A 14,236-nucleotide genomic window follows, 5' to 3' on the forward strand; every position below is an offset into this window, starting at 1 on the left:
GATCTCTGTACTCTCAGACACCTTGCACAGTCACTGGCACAAACAGTGTCAAAGTTTGTTGAATGAGTAATTCATGTGTTGCAGGAGGCTGACTCGAAGGTTTTGTCTTTGGCATGCCATTGGCCTCCACAGATCCATCTTGAAAGAAGACTCACACCAGACAAAGGACTCGAATCAGCAGGCACATGGCTGAGACTCACAGGAACCAAGAAAATCCAAAATATATTGTGTAGATAGAGGCAAGAAGGGATGTCCGGGGGCTGGAGAGATGGCTCAGCAGTAAAGAACACTGACTTTTCTTGCAGAAGACCCGGGTTCAAATCCCAGCACCCACATGGCAGCTAACAGCTGTCCATAACTCCAGTCCCAGGGGATCCAATCCAACAGCCTCTTCTGGGATCCCCTGGGACTGGAGTTACGGACAGTTGTTAGCTGCCATGGGGGTGCTGGGATTCAAACCTGGGTCTTCTGCAGGAACAGCCAGTGTTCTTAACCGCCAAGCCATCCCATCCCAGCACCCACATGGCAGCTAACAGCTGTCCATAACTCCAGTCCCAGGGGATCCAATCCAACAGAGCCTCTTCTCCTCCGCAGGCATTGCATGACACGGGTGCACTTACCTACATGCAGGCATAACACTCAAACACATAAAATAAAAATAAATTTTTTAAAAAGGGACATCCAAGCAGAGGCTGGTGGCAGACTGGGAAGACTCTCTCCTTGGTGTCCCTCCTTGTCCCCTCCCTCTGTCCGCCAGTGGTCTCAGTATTTAGAATATTCATAAAATTGTTCAAATCAGCAGAATGTTCTTCTTACTAAATAATGTCAGATACTAAGATAAGTGTGTCACAAGGTCTGGTTCACCCCGACATACATGGCTCCAGGCACGTAGCCACTACTCTCTTTAATCAGATGGACAGGTGGAGAGGCAGGCGAGGGTGAACTGTGTGGTGAACAGTTTTCTCAGCGTTAGACCACAAATTGTTGGAGCCCAAGGTGTGGCCCCTCCCACAGCGGAAGCTCAGCCTTCAAGGTATCAGTCTTACTTCAGATTCTGGCTGAATTTTCGACACTTACTTCTCCTTTGCGTCATTTAAATTCTTCCTTTAAATTTCATCTTGATCCACAGAACAAATTTTTCAAAGGCCCCTTGAAGGCCCTGGCACATAACAGTTATATTACTGAATCCAAAAGCCTTTCCCTGTCCCTACCTAGTAATGTCATTCCAGCACCATTTTCTGGCCTCTTGCTACCATGGGACAGGTGGGCACTGGCTTAAGGCCTGGGTTTCTGGTTTCTGGGACCGTGCTGATGTCCCTAGGTCAGAACTCAGCATTTAGCCATTTTTCTTCCTTGTATCTGAACAAACCTTTCCAATGTGTACAGCTGTAAAATACCTACTGGAAGCATGTTTCTATGTCAACTAGATGGCAAAGACCCCAACCCAGGCCCTGTGCTGGGCAATGCCAGGAGAGTGAACTGGCCCAAGCTGTCTTCTACAATCCTTCTCCCAGGCAGTGTGAATAGGATACACGGTAACTCATTTCAAACAGCTTTGCCAAGCACAGCCATCTCAATCAACACTAGCTCCTTCAATACAACAGACCAGGGAGACAGCAAATTTATTCAAACAATGCTGACGCAACACTAGCTGTTTTAGGACAAGCTGTCTTTTCTGCCTGTGGTACTTTCTTTCAAAGTCCTCAGTCATAACAAATTTCATCCTTTGAGAATAGATTTGAACTTTGGAAAGAGACAAAAATTGGCTAGAGCCATGTCTAATGAATGAAGTGGGTGATCAAATCTTGTTACATCGTTTTAGGTGAAAAATGAGGCATGACTATAAAATAATGTGACTGGTTTTCCTAGATGACCCATAAACTGACTGCTTGAAAAATAATTCCCACAGAGGAGTTTCAGAATGCTCTGAGCACTGGATACAGGACTAGAATAAGTGTACAGCCCCAGTGTGGCCATGTGCCAGGGAATAAGACTAACTAGGATATAGAAGTTCAAATACGTTTGTTAGAGAAAGAAATCTGATTGCTTATGCTCATGAGAATGAGGAGAAGTTATTCTCCTAGAGAAATTGTTCCTCCTCTTTTTGACAGCCTGGTCTACTTTGGACAAGAAGTCTGCTGAGAACAATAGACTCCCCTGCAGAAAGCCACTGCTGGCCTTACTATACACACACACACACACACACACACACAGAGCATGTTCATGCACATACACACATATGCACATGCATGCAGACACACACACACACACACAGAGCAGTCTGCTGAGAACAATAGACTCCCCTGCAGAAAGCCGCTGCTGGCCTTACTACACACACACACACGCACACATATGCACACTCGTACATGCACACGCGAACACATGCGCGCATGCACGCGCAGCACCACATTCCAGACAGGCCCTGTGCTCCAGACATCTCTCCTTTAGTAATACCTGGTGGTGACTGTCTTTGATGCATCACAATACCCTATCCATCAGGAGGACCCTTGCTGATGAAGACATCTCTGCTGCACATCTGTGTGCAGGTCAGTGACACAGTGTGGATGCTGTTGCAGTTTGGATCTTGAGTGTCCCCAAAGGCCCATGTGTGAAAGGCTTGGTCCCCATGGTTGTATTTTAGGGAGGAGGTGGGACCTTTGAAAGAAAGAGCCTTAGAAAAGATCTGTATATGATTGGGGGCATGCCCTCAAAGAGGATGGTGGGACTTCAGCCTCTTTCTTCTCTTTGTTTCCTGGCTTGTAATGTAAGCATGTTTTGCTCTATCACATGCCCTTGCCGTAAGCCATCTTACCACAGGCCTATACATAGTGAGTCTGCCTGGCCATGGACAAGAACCTCTAAAACCTTGAGCCAAAATAAACATTTTTTCTTTATAAGTTACTATCTCAGGCATTTTGTTACAGCAGTGAGAAGCTGACTAATGTAGACACTAATTTCACTGCCCTTGACACAGCCCCTTTTTACCCTTGCTTCTCATGAAGACCCCGGAGCTCTATGTTCTAAATATAGCTTCCCCTGCCTTGTAACCAAACTGGACATCTGATTCATGTAAAATCCACCCATATAAATTTAATGACTGTTTAAGGTTGGAGGAGTTAGGGGAGCAAGGATGAATGACTGCTAATGAATGAGATTTATTTTAGGGTCATGAAAAGAGTCTAAAACTACATTGGGATGATAGTTGCACAATTCTGTGAATAAATAACTATCACCAGGCACAGTGGCATGTCTGTAGCCCTAGCAACTAGGGAGGCTGAAGTAGGAGAATTGCTTGAGCCCCAGAGCTAGAGGCCAGCCTCAGCAACAGAGTGAGCTCTTGGCCCTCTACCCCAAATATTAAACTGTATGCTTTAAATGAATAAAGCATTTATATGTGAGTTATATCTCAATAAGGCAATTGATTTAAAAAATCTCGCAAGGGGAAGGCTTGTGCCCTGGCCCCTTTCCTAACATGGCAGGTGGGATGATGACAGAATGAAAATGACCAGTTTTCACCAGATTCGAAGAAATGCTTAGGAGTGGTGTGAACTGCTGATTGTCCTTCAAAATCAAATATCCCTTCATTTAGCTCAGAAAACCCCAGTAATTCATTTCACATGTAACATTTCCCAGTCTCCCTTACTGCTAGAAGTGTCTCATCTAAGTTTTGGTCAATGGACATGAGCAAAATTATGATATGTAACCTCTCTCCCCAATCCTGCTGGCTGGACCATACAGTAGGAATAACTGAGAGAGGGCTGGGCAGCAAGAGAGAAGAAACTTTGTATAACAGAGCCACACACAGCCCCAGACTGCCTACACCCAGTCCATGACAAAAGGGTTTTATCACTACAAACTTTTATGTCATATCTTGGAACTCTGCTTCAGCAGCCATACCTACATTTTGACTAATAAGAAGTTAGACTTCCGTGCCCAAGAAAAATCTAAACTATGTGACATTAGCATACTTTTATGTCATGGCAAAACCGTTACTTCTGCCATGCCGAACAGCCATTGGCCAGTTAAGCCAATGGTAAGGTAGCTGGAGGTAAATGGTTATAATATGGAACAGAGCTTTAAGCAAGGGTTGGCACATCTGTAGGTAGAAATGGAGGAGATTATAACCCTGCTACAAAGGAAGTTTTCTTCAACTGTAGCCTGAAAACATGGTCACCGAAGGCCAATCATGTGTGGCATTGCAGCTATGAGATGATAACTATTTGTCTACCCAAACCCAGCTATTCACAGAGCAGCTGGCTTGGCAGGGAAGACTGTGCCTAAAGACTATCCCAGGATTCTCTGTCACACAACAGGAACCTGGCCCACCAGCCACATGAAGGATCTGCCTTCTTATTCAGCCTGTCTTCTCTTGTCTAAAGTGGCCAAGAGCAATGGAGAAATCAGGGCAGAGGCAGATCACACAGCAATAAATACAAATCAAAGCTTTGAGGTTTCAAATATGAGGACCTTCTCTGTGTTTCTGGCCCATGGAACTCGCCAGACTAGGCCAGGAACCTACTGAGTTGGTGAGGCAACTGTGCACACTCAGCCTGCAAAGGCAACCCTGACCCTCCTAGCCCCCATCTTTCATTTAATGAAGTCTCCAAAAAGGCTCAGGGCCTGTTCAATGCTGTCCACTATCTAGTGGGCACAGGGGCTAGAGAATAAGAGTTCCTCCCTGAGGGCAGAACCAGGGCTCCCTATGAACCTAGCTACTAACAAGATGGGAGTTTGTGCTCCCCTCCTACACAGTGAACACCTCTATGACTGGTGGTAGCTGAGCATACATGTCTACCTCCTGCACAAAACTAACTTCCTCCTTCTCTCCCAACCTAGCTACACTTGTCTTCCTATCTACCCACCTGCACACACACACACACACACACACACACACACACACACACAGAGTTAATTATATTATTACATATATTAGCTATTGGATATTGAGCCAAAAGGAGTCACACATGGCCTGATGGAGAGAGAATTCCAGATCACCCAGAGATGACAGACACTGAGGTGCTTCCCTAGGGAGGAGTAGAGGAGCAGTGGGTATGACAATCTACATGGCAATGAAACAATGGACTAAGGCAGGGGTTTTAAGTTTTCCCTCCCTTTCTTAAGTAATAGAACTATTTTAGCTGGCCACACACCTCCCAATATACAAAGATTCACACATTAGGCTTGGTCTGGAACCCAAAATGTTACTGAAAGGAGGAAGAACCTTTAAGAGGTAGGCCTAGTATATTTTTTAATCTATTTTTATTTTATGTGTCTGTTTTGCCTGCGTGCAAGTGCACCATGTGTGCAGTACCCACAGAGGCCAGGTGTCACATCCCCTGGAACTGGCGTTACAGATGGCTGCTAGCCACCATGTGGGTGCTGGGAACCAAACCCAGGTCCTCTACAAGAGCAGTTAGTGCTCTTAACCACTGGGCCATCTCTAAAGCCCCAAGGATTTTTTCAATGCCATTATTGGCACCGTTGAATGGGATAGTGAGACCCAGCCCCTTCTTGTTCTTCTCTTTGTACTCAGCCATAACGAGAACGGGCCTCCTCTACCACACCAGAGAACCCACTGTGACACACTGTGCTACTGGAGGCCCAAAGTAGGTGGGCCAATGGGGTCAGCCATTGAAATTTCTGAAACCATGAGCCAAAATAAACCTTTTGTTCTCCGAAACTGATTAAACTCTGGTATTTGTTACCATAATAGAAAGCTGACTCACACATCCATCTCTTTCCCTTGCCACTGGCCCAAACATGGATGGGGGTAGGGAGCCATCTACAAACTGGTGAGCAAGCACAACCCCAACAGGATGGAAAAACCACAAGACTACAGGTGACTACAAGAGGTCAGGCCCAGCCTGCCCTGACAACCATGAGAGAAAAGCTTTTATCTTGTTTAATTCATTACTACTGAGTCTCTTGTTACAGTAATTCAACTTATATACCTGTACAAATTATTTGGCTTAAAATATAGGCTGCATAGTATACTCCATTTAGAGACCACCTCAAAGTGTCAACCTCCAGAGCTGAGCTACAGTGGTAGAAACAAATGTTGCTGGGAAAATCTGAGAGATTTCACACATAAGTCAGGTGGAGAGCCCCATAGGCATTGTGCTCCCATGAATACGTGCTGAATTACAATCAACAGGCAACTTCCACTAACAGCAAGAGTTTGCAACATAGTTCCATCACATAAGTGTTTCTCTTGTAGCCATTTAGCAAGATACAACAGACAATGAAGAAGCGGGAGATTTAAATAGCAAGGCAATACTGCCACCATTTCACTCAAAGACCATAAGCCTCACTCAGTCCTGGTCACTAGACACCTCAGAGTGCCATTCTGGTCTCTACAGCTGTACATCCTGAATTATATGCTCTCTGATGTGATATGTGTGGAAAGGATTGAAGGGTGATTCGGACTATCAAGATAGTATCACTGTCCACTCTTAGAAACCATGCTAGAGTAAAACTTCCCATATGAACTAGATGGTAATTACTGTCACCAGTGACTCCACAAAGGCCAGCTGGTCCTTGGATTTCAGGCTACTGGCTCAGTGTCTATTTTGTATGGGAACTATCTAAAGAAGAAAAACAGATGTTGCCTCTTCTTCCACACTGCAATTCTATAACCCAGTTTTAATGTAATCCAGGAGTAAGAAAAGTGGCTTTGACCCAAAGGGCAAGATCTGCCCACTTCCCTATTTCAGGTGCCCTTTTCCTGCTTCGAAACTCACCTAGACGGGCAGTGCTTTTTAGTCACTCCCATGGGGACCTGGCATTTAGAAGAGTCCTGAGAAATGCATCTTTTAGTGGGGAGGGGATGCTTCATAGTCCCTTTACATGACTTCGTGACTTCAGACACCCTAAAGGTATGCTCTAGATGGGTACTTGAATGAAGCAATGGCTGCAGGGATACCTTGTAAAATATAAAGTGGGAAGTGTACTTTGGATGCAGATTTTTGCAGATTTAAATGAATATACAGAGCGAGCAGGGGTCTCCACCCAGCTCCTCAGCACACCAAGCTCTCACTTCTGTTTCTGCCTAGAATTCTCTCCTCTCTTTGGTACCTGGTTGCAGTGGCCAGTTCCCTACTCCCTTTGCCTAGAACTAGCTGCACCTCCTTTCTGCTCATCACCTGCCTTGCTTACCCCGACCAGGGCACTGACAAAGCCACACAGCAGCTGTTGCTTTGCTTTTCTGTTACCCTCAACACACATCAAACCTCTTCTATCTGAAGTCTAGGGAAAACAGCTACCATGTTGTCTTGTTCTCTGCTGTCCCAGGAAATGGTACAGTGTAGCTGAGAAGCTTGTTCTGAACTCCCACCAGGGTTCACATCTACACACTGAGTGGTCCACCTGTAAAGCTGCCCCATGCTGATTAGATCCACCTGCCTCATGCCAGTACCTCAGCCATTTCAATTCACATCTGAGCAACAGGGGTGTGTGTCTGTGGAGCCAGGCAGAGGGTAAATACTTGGTCAGAAGGGCTTCTGGACTTCCCCATAACTCCAGCACTTGATGACCTGAAAGGAAAATACACTTTGTGCTCAGTCAATTGTGTTCAAAGCAGCCAAACACAAATTTGAGTATTAGCTGCCAGAATAAGTTATGTAGTGTACTCTATAGGAAAACAGATCTCACCTGCTGTGTCCATTAGCAAGAGCTGAAAAAGAAAAACCAAACTGAATCTGGGAAGATAGTTCTCTAAGTTATGGATGATCATATGCACTCAATGTCATATATGCTGGTATCCTCTCAAATTGTTCCATTTTGGGATCTTCTTGCAAATGCATAGGACCCATTTGAACATTAAAATTCTAAAAGTCAATTAACATTGCCCAATCCAGTTTCCTCAGACTTTTAACTAGGATATTATTACAGTCTACTTCCTCTGAAATATACTTTTTTTTTTTTGTCTTTTTTTTAGACAGGGTCTCCTTGTAGCCCCACCTGTCCTGGAACTCACTATGTAGACAAGGCTGGCCTCAAACTCACAAAGATCCACCTGCCTCTGCCTCCCAAGTGCTGGGATTAAAGGTGTGCACCACCACACCCGGCTGAAATATACTTATTTTTATTTGTTGTTGTTGTTGACGACAGTGTCCCGCTTTGTAGCCCCAAATGGCCTTGAACCTGCAACCTTCTTGCTATAACCTCTGAGTGCTGAGACTATAGGCACGGGCCACCATGCCCAATGAGATACACTTATTTATAGAAAGAGCAACTGTATGAAATATCAGAAGACTGAAGTGCCAGTTCCAACTCCACTAATAAAGTTGGATAAGTAAACCATGTTTTATCTCTCATGTTTCATCTTTTAAGAAACACTCCGGCACTGCGTTAGTCTATTTTCTGTTACCATAATGAAATGCCTAAAGCCGAGTTATATATATGTGTGTGTATATATATATATATATATATATGAGAGAGAGAGAGAGAGAGAGAGTTAGCACACAGTTTTGAAGGTTGACAGTCTAAACTGCATGGTGCAGACTGTGTGCAGCCATGTCACCTCATGGTAAATTGTACCATGGTGGCAATGCACAGGAGAGGAAAAGACAACACTGCAGTCAGACTGCACTGGAGCAGCCAGTCTGGAAGCTCCCAATAAACCCCACCTCTTAAAGGCCCCACTACCTCTTAATATCAACACAGTAGGCTACAGGACCCTCAAAAGGTAGGGCACTCTTTTACCCAAATCATAGCACTCATGAAAAGGAAAAAGGAAAGAAAGTGCTTCTGACTCATGATTACATTTTCACTGGCATGACTCAATTGGCAGTCCCACTGTGCCTCCAGCCCTCGGCTCACAAGTGACTAGAAGGACTTCCAACAGTTAAGGAAAAGGGGAAAAAAGGCAGCTTATACCTATGTGACTAGCCCAGGATGAAGGCACATTCTTGTCACCATTCAGACCTGCTCACAGGGTGACCCTCCTATGATGACCTCCATCTTGAGGATAACTGAGAAAAGCCTCCTCCAAATTCTCCAGCTGAGAATCATGGGTCCTTAAACTTACCTAACACATTCATCTGTGACTTTTAACCTGGGAATCCTGACTCTGGGCACAGCACCAATCAGCTGAGTGGCCAGCTACACCTGGCCATGACATAACTCAATTTAAGGGAATTTGGGGGAGAATGAATGGCTTAGTTACAACTTTCCCGCTTCATGTTTGTGCTGGATAGCTTTAGTTGTCAACTTGACACACCTGGGGAGAGGGAACTGTCTCCACTGAATTGGCCTAAGGCCACATCTTTGGGAGCACTTTCTCGATTGTTGAGTGATCTGGGAGGGCCCAGCCCACTGTGGAGAGCGCCACCCCTGGGCAGGTTGTCCTGTATTGTCTAAGAAAGCAGGCTGAGCATGGGCTAAGGAAGCAAGCCAGTAAGCAGCGTTCCTCCATGGTCTGTGCTCCAGGTTCCTGCCTTGGCTTCCCTTGATGATGAACTGTACTGTAAGCCAAATAACCCGCCCCACAAGCTGGTATCAGTTGAGTGATTTATCACAGCAACAGAGACACTAACTAGAACAGTGTTCTTATACATATAGGGCCGGGCCTGTGGCTCAGTACAGATCACCTTCCTAGCATATATGAAAGGCTACAGTTCAATCCCCACTACTAGCTTCACAGCCAGGGAAGAGTCTTAGCACATAAACAGGCACAATCACAAAACTATCATCTCTCCTACCTTTTAAGGGGCCCATTCATTTTTCTAATAAGTCACGTTTTCCAACAAGTGCCCCTCGTGCCTTCCTTCTTCCCCTATTAAGATAGTATGTGCCATAAATTGTGAATATGTGCCATAAATTGTAACTTTTCTAGTCACATGGTTCTGAAAAGTTCCACAGATGTGTTTTTACTAACTTTTCATCATTGTGTAGGCCTCCACATGTTTAACCCAAGAAGGTAGATGAAAATGTTTCCTACTGTGAACACAGAAGTCTGCAACAGACCAAGTTGTAGAAAATAAGAGGCTGCAGAGTGTGTATCCCTGCATAGGACTCCTATACTAAACCTCACCCACTGGGCTCAGGGACCATTGTGAAAGAGAGGGCAGAAAGACTATAAGAGCCAGGGTTGGTATATGACTATAAGGAAACGGTTTTCCAGGCTTCTGGGAACTTGCTAATACGAACTTACAGCAATGGTGACAGAATGCACGAGACCCACACAAACTCAGACAAATGACCAGCATAGAACTGGGGAAATGGGCAGGAGGCCCCAACTTAACTGAGGAACTATTGGCAGCTGATCACTGCTGGGTGAGGGAGAGCTTATCTTCTTTAAGGGAATGGTGCTAGATAGGCTGACCAGGTTCCAGTGGGTGAACTCACACAAAGGGACATCTAGGGACACAAACTTGACTAGATAGACCTTGACATATAAGACAGAATGCATGAAATTCTGTGAGTGGGCTATAAGGGGGTGCATATAGAGGAGGGGGCCTAAATATGATTAACATCTATGAAATGCACAAAAATTTAATAAAAAATATACATTAAAAAACAGAACAAAAAGGAGGACAGTACATGAGGAACAACACCTAAGATTGTCCTCTGGTCTCTATATACATGCCCACACACGTTTGCACACCTGTACACACATGCGCACCCATCCATGTAACACACAGCTCACAACAGAGGGATTCATTCCAAATCAGAGACAGAAGAGTTCTCAAAGCCTGGTGGTCTGATCTGAGAACATAAAACCCGTCATTTCTGGATTAGTGTATTTGAAGCCCATTTTGTTACAAGGCAGCACCTGACATTGAAAGGGATCGTTGTTTAACGTAAAGGTTCTTAACTCAGGGTGCTAAGACAACAACCCCTCCCCAAATATATAAACTGTGCCAATAAATTCATTCCCAGTAACATTTATTCTGTGTTTGCTTTGTATTAGATACTGTGCTTGCAATACTGTCTACACAGACAATTCACAATTCAGGTCAACTAGACAAGGATTCACTGACTGCTACCTTGTCCCAGATACTCAGATATAGTCTGAACTTCGAATTCACCAGTTCCACACCCAGGGATTCAATCACTCATGGACTGATAGTGTTCGGAAAACGTGAAAATAATAAAAAGGAGTAACTGTAATACAGAGGTCAATGAGATAACTCAGAAAGTAAGGGCACCTGCCCCTGCCAAGCCTGATGACCTGAGTTCAATTCCTGAGATCCACATAGGGAAGGATAAAACCAACCCACAGATGTCTTCATCTCCACATGCACCTACATACATGCACACACAAAAATAAATGTAAAGAAAATTTAATACAAAACACAGTAACACCTATATTGCATTCTCATGAAGCATAGCATCTACTCTGGATTTGGTATAATATAGAGATGGTTTATTGTAGACGGAAGGATTACATGCAAATACAACTTCATTTTAGAGACTTGTCCAAGAAGCTGGTATCTGCAAGAAAGACTTACAGGTAAAATGCTGACCCTGTCTTAAGCTTACTCTCCAGAAGGGGCATATAACATGTAAACAGATAATTTCACTGGAATCATATTAATATATGCTAGAGGTATCTATGAGCAAGGAGGAGTTAGGCAGAGGAGGGCAAGGAAGTGTGTGTCCAGCAAGGCTTTCTGGAGATGCTGTCTGAACTGAATCACACCAAAAGATAAATAATGTTTTTAAACCCCTGGTGAGTAGAGGCAGAGGATAAAATCAGAGAGCTGAAGACAGACCTAGGGGATGGCTAGGGTGTAGGTAGGGCAGGCAGTCCCTGAAGAATTTGCAAAATTTGAGTAGAATCTGGAAAGTGATCAAGGCAAGAATTGACTGTTGAGTGCAAAGTTAGATCACAGTAAGGTGGTGAGTAGATGAAGGTGAGCTTCAGTGAATACAGGAAACTATTATAAAGTTTGGGGAAACTAGGAGGAACAACAAGCTGGTGACTAGAAAGGATGATGATGTTTTAGTAACATTTTTGTCTGGTTTTGTCTTATCTAATTCTTTCCTTCCCACCCCCATAACACTCTCAAGGGACAGAGTCCCATTTGGACCCTAAAATTCACATTACGCTGTAAGCTCCTAAGGACAAGGTTTGTGTCTTTGTCGTCTATTTTTGCCACTCATTCTCGGCACATAGCACAGGCCCCAGATCTGGGGAAGCTGAAAGGATGTTCCAGATACTTAGTGATGGTTCTTCCTTCACAGAAACTTGTGATGGCCTGAAAACTCAGGAGCACAGAGAAACAAAAATCCAGACTTCTCTCATTGGTGTTTATAAATATCTGACCCACTGAGACAAGTCTACAGTGCCCAGTTTAGATTCTGAAAACTAGAAAAAAGGATTTTGAAATTTCAGCGTCCCTTGATTCTCAGAAGCCACTCAAGTTCTGGGGACTGGCAGGTCTAGATTGGACTCAGTGCTCATTACAGTTCTTTTAATTCATTAACGTGCCTAGGCTTCGGTACTCTCACTGGTTGACTTCACAGTAGCCAAACTAGCATCTTCCTTATGGGGCTTCAAGAGGTTAGTGAGACACACCAGTGAAGTGCTTATCATGGTGCTTGGCAACACAGCTTGAAATACATTAATAAAATAAGACCAAGTTCAGCTAAAATGAACAAGACACAGCTAAAGGAATAAACCCCAGAAGAGCTGAGTGTGTAAGTCAAATATCATTTTAAATTTAAAAAGAAATTCATTAGAGAATTATTTGTGAATCTGTGACTCACCAGTTCCAACTTTACAAATCCACATTTTTATTCATCAGATTTACAGAAAAAGTTTCCCCTCTCCAGTGGACCAGCCCAATTCTGTCAGTTAACCTCCCTTAACAGAGGGGTGGAACCGGGGGTGTTGCATTAATTTCCTGGCCTGTCAGGACAGCTTGCATAAGGGCGCCCTTGGGTATATTGTTTCTATTTCAATGAAAATTCAGCCCCAGCCCCCTTGGTGGAACAGATTCAGTGAACTACCCAGCAGAAACTAGACTTTTCCAAAAGCATGCGCCCAGGCAACAGGCCGAGCAGAACTAAAGGGTGGGGAGAGAGGCCTGGCACCTGCCTGCTCAGCTCGCTGGCCTGCCGCCCCCGGGGGACGGGTGCTGGGCCACCCTAGTCCCCAAGAGCCGGGCTCGGACCAAGCGCCAGGCCCCGTCCCAGCCCAGAATAGCAAGCCGGCGGGCAGTCTGATGTCTCACCTTTCCGGGTTGAGGCCGCGGCTCTGAAACTCTATCCTAGGGCAGCAAAGGTTAAAGTTAAAGGCCCAGGCCCGGGAAGGGAACGCACCGAGGGCGGCTGCCAAGGTCAAGGCCGCCGCTGCAGCCACGCCGAGCCCCGCGGGGCCGTAGGGCGAGCGGAGGAGGCGGCGCCCCGAGGCCGCGCAGAGAAGCGGCGCACGGAAGCGGCGGCCCAGGCCCCGCACGTCGCGCACGTCGCGCCCGGGAGTCCGCGCGTCCTTACCCCGTTGGCGGCGGCTATGCGGACGATGAGCTGGATGGCCTCCCGCATGTAGAAGCGGCCGTCCCCGCCCACCACCAGCGTGGCCTCCTGTCGCAGCGCCGGCTCCACGGTGGAGATGATGCTCTGGATGAAGTTCTCCGCGTAGTTGGCGCTGCTCTGGAACACCTTCACCCGCTTCCGCAGCCCGCTGGTGCCCGGCTTCTGGTCGGGGTACGCCTGGGTCTTCACCGTCACGATCTTCACCATGGTGGCGGCTCGCTGCCCGGCGCTGCAGGTCGCGGCTGGAGAAGCGGCTGCTGCGGGAGAGTGTACAGGCTGCGCACACTCTGCGGCCGCTCGGCCCTCCTCCTTAAAGCGACAGGCCAGGGCCCTCCCTCCGTCGCCCGCCCACCTCCCGAAGGTCCGGCCGGGAGGGCACAGGGGAGCGAGGGTCACCCGGCAGGGCGAGATGGGCGGGGCCTCCGGATTGCTACCCTTCCCCTTCCGAGGCAGGTCCGTGGAAAGAGACCTGCTCTTCTCTAAAAGGAGCTTGATGTGCCGATCCGGTCGTAGGGCAGGACAAGAGCTCGCTAGATTCCCGGCGGTTTGGCTAGAGTCCCACGTGGAAATGAATCTGAAACCCATCTGCAGGCAGAAATGCCATCCTTGGCTAGGATTCAGGACTGCCTGTTCCTCTACAAGGGCGTTTGAATTCGAAAAGGACTTGCTACTCTTTATGTGTTTGCAGTGGCGCACACTACTTCATGGGTGGTGGTGATGATGATGGGTATTCAAAGAACTGCTTTACTGATTT

At 46.2% G+C, this 14,236-nt stretch overlaps 1 protein-coding gene across 3 annotated transcripts in view; it reads right to left on the bottom strand.

Annotated features, from left to right (window-relative positions):
• The window catches only part of Pgm1 (phosphoglucomutase 1), a 61,015-nt gene extending 47,096 nt beyond the window's left edge, over nt 1–13,919 (bottom strand). Inside the window, exons 1-2 of one of the 3 annotated variants that reach the window (XM_008831072.3) lie at nt 13,182–13,351; nt 7,415–7,532 (exon numbers count right to left, since the gene is read on the bottom strand). In XM_008831072.3, coding sequence (XP_008829294.1) covers nt 7,415–7,423 — 9 coding nt within the window. In that variant the 5' untranslated portion in view covers nt 7,424–7,532; nt 13,182–13,351. Of the gene's footprint in view, nt 1–7,414; nt 7,533–13,181; nt 13,352–13,443 lie in introns of those variants that run through there. The other 2 variants (XM_008831070.3, XM_008831073.3) reach the window with 2 other exon arrangements.
• Nucleotides 13,920–14,236: the final 317 nt, after the last annotated feature.

This window comes from Nannospalax galili, unplaced genomic scaffold (assembly GCF_000622305.1).
Source record: "Nannospalax galili isolate Female #2095 unplaced genomic scaffold, S.galili_v1.0 scaffold553, whole genome shotgun sequence".
In the NCBI taxonomy this organism is placed as follows: Eukaryota; Metazoa; Chordata; class Mammalia; order Rodentia; family Spalacidae; genus Nannospalax; species Nannospalax galili.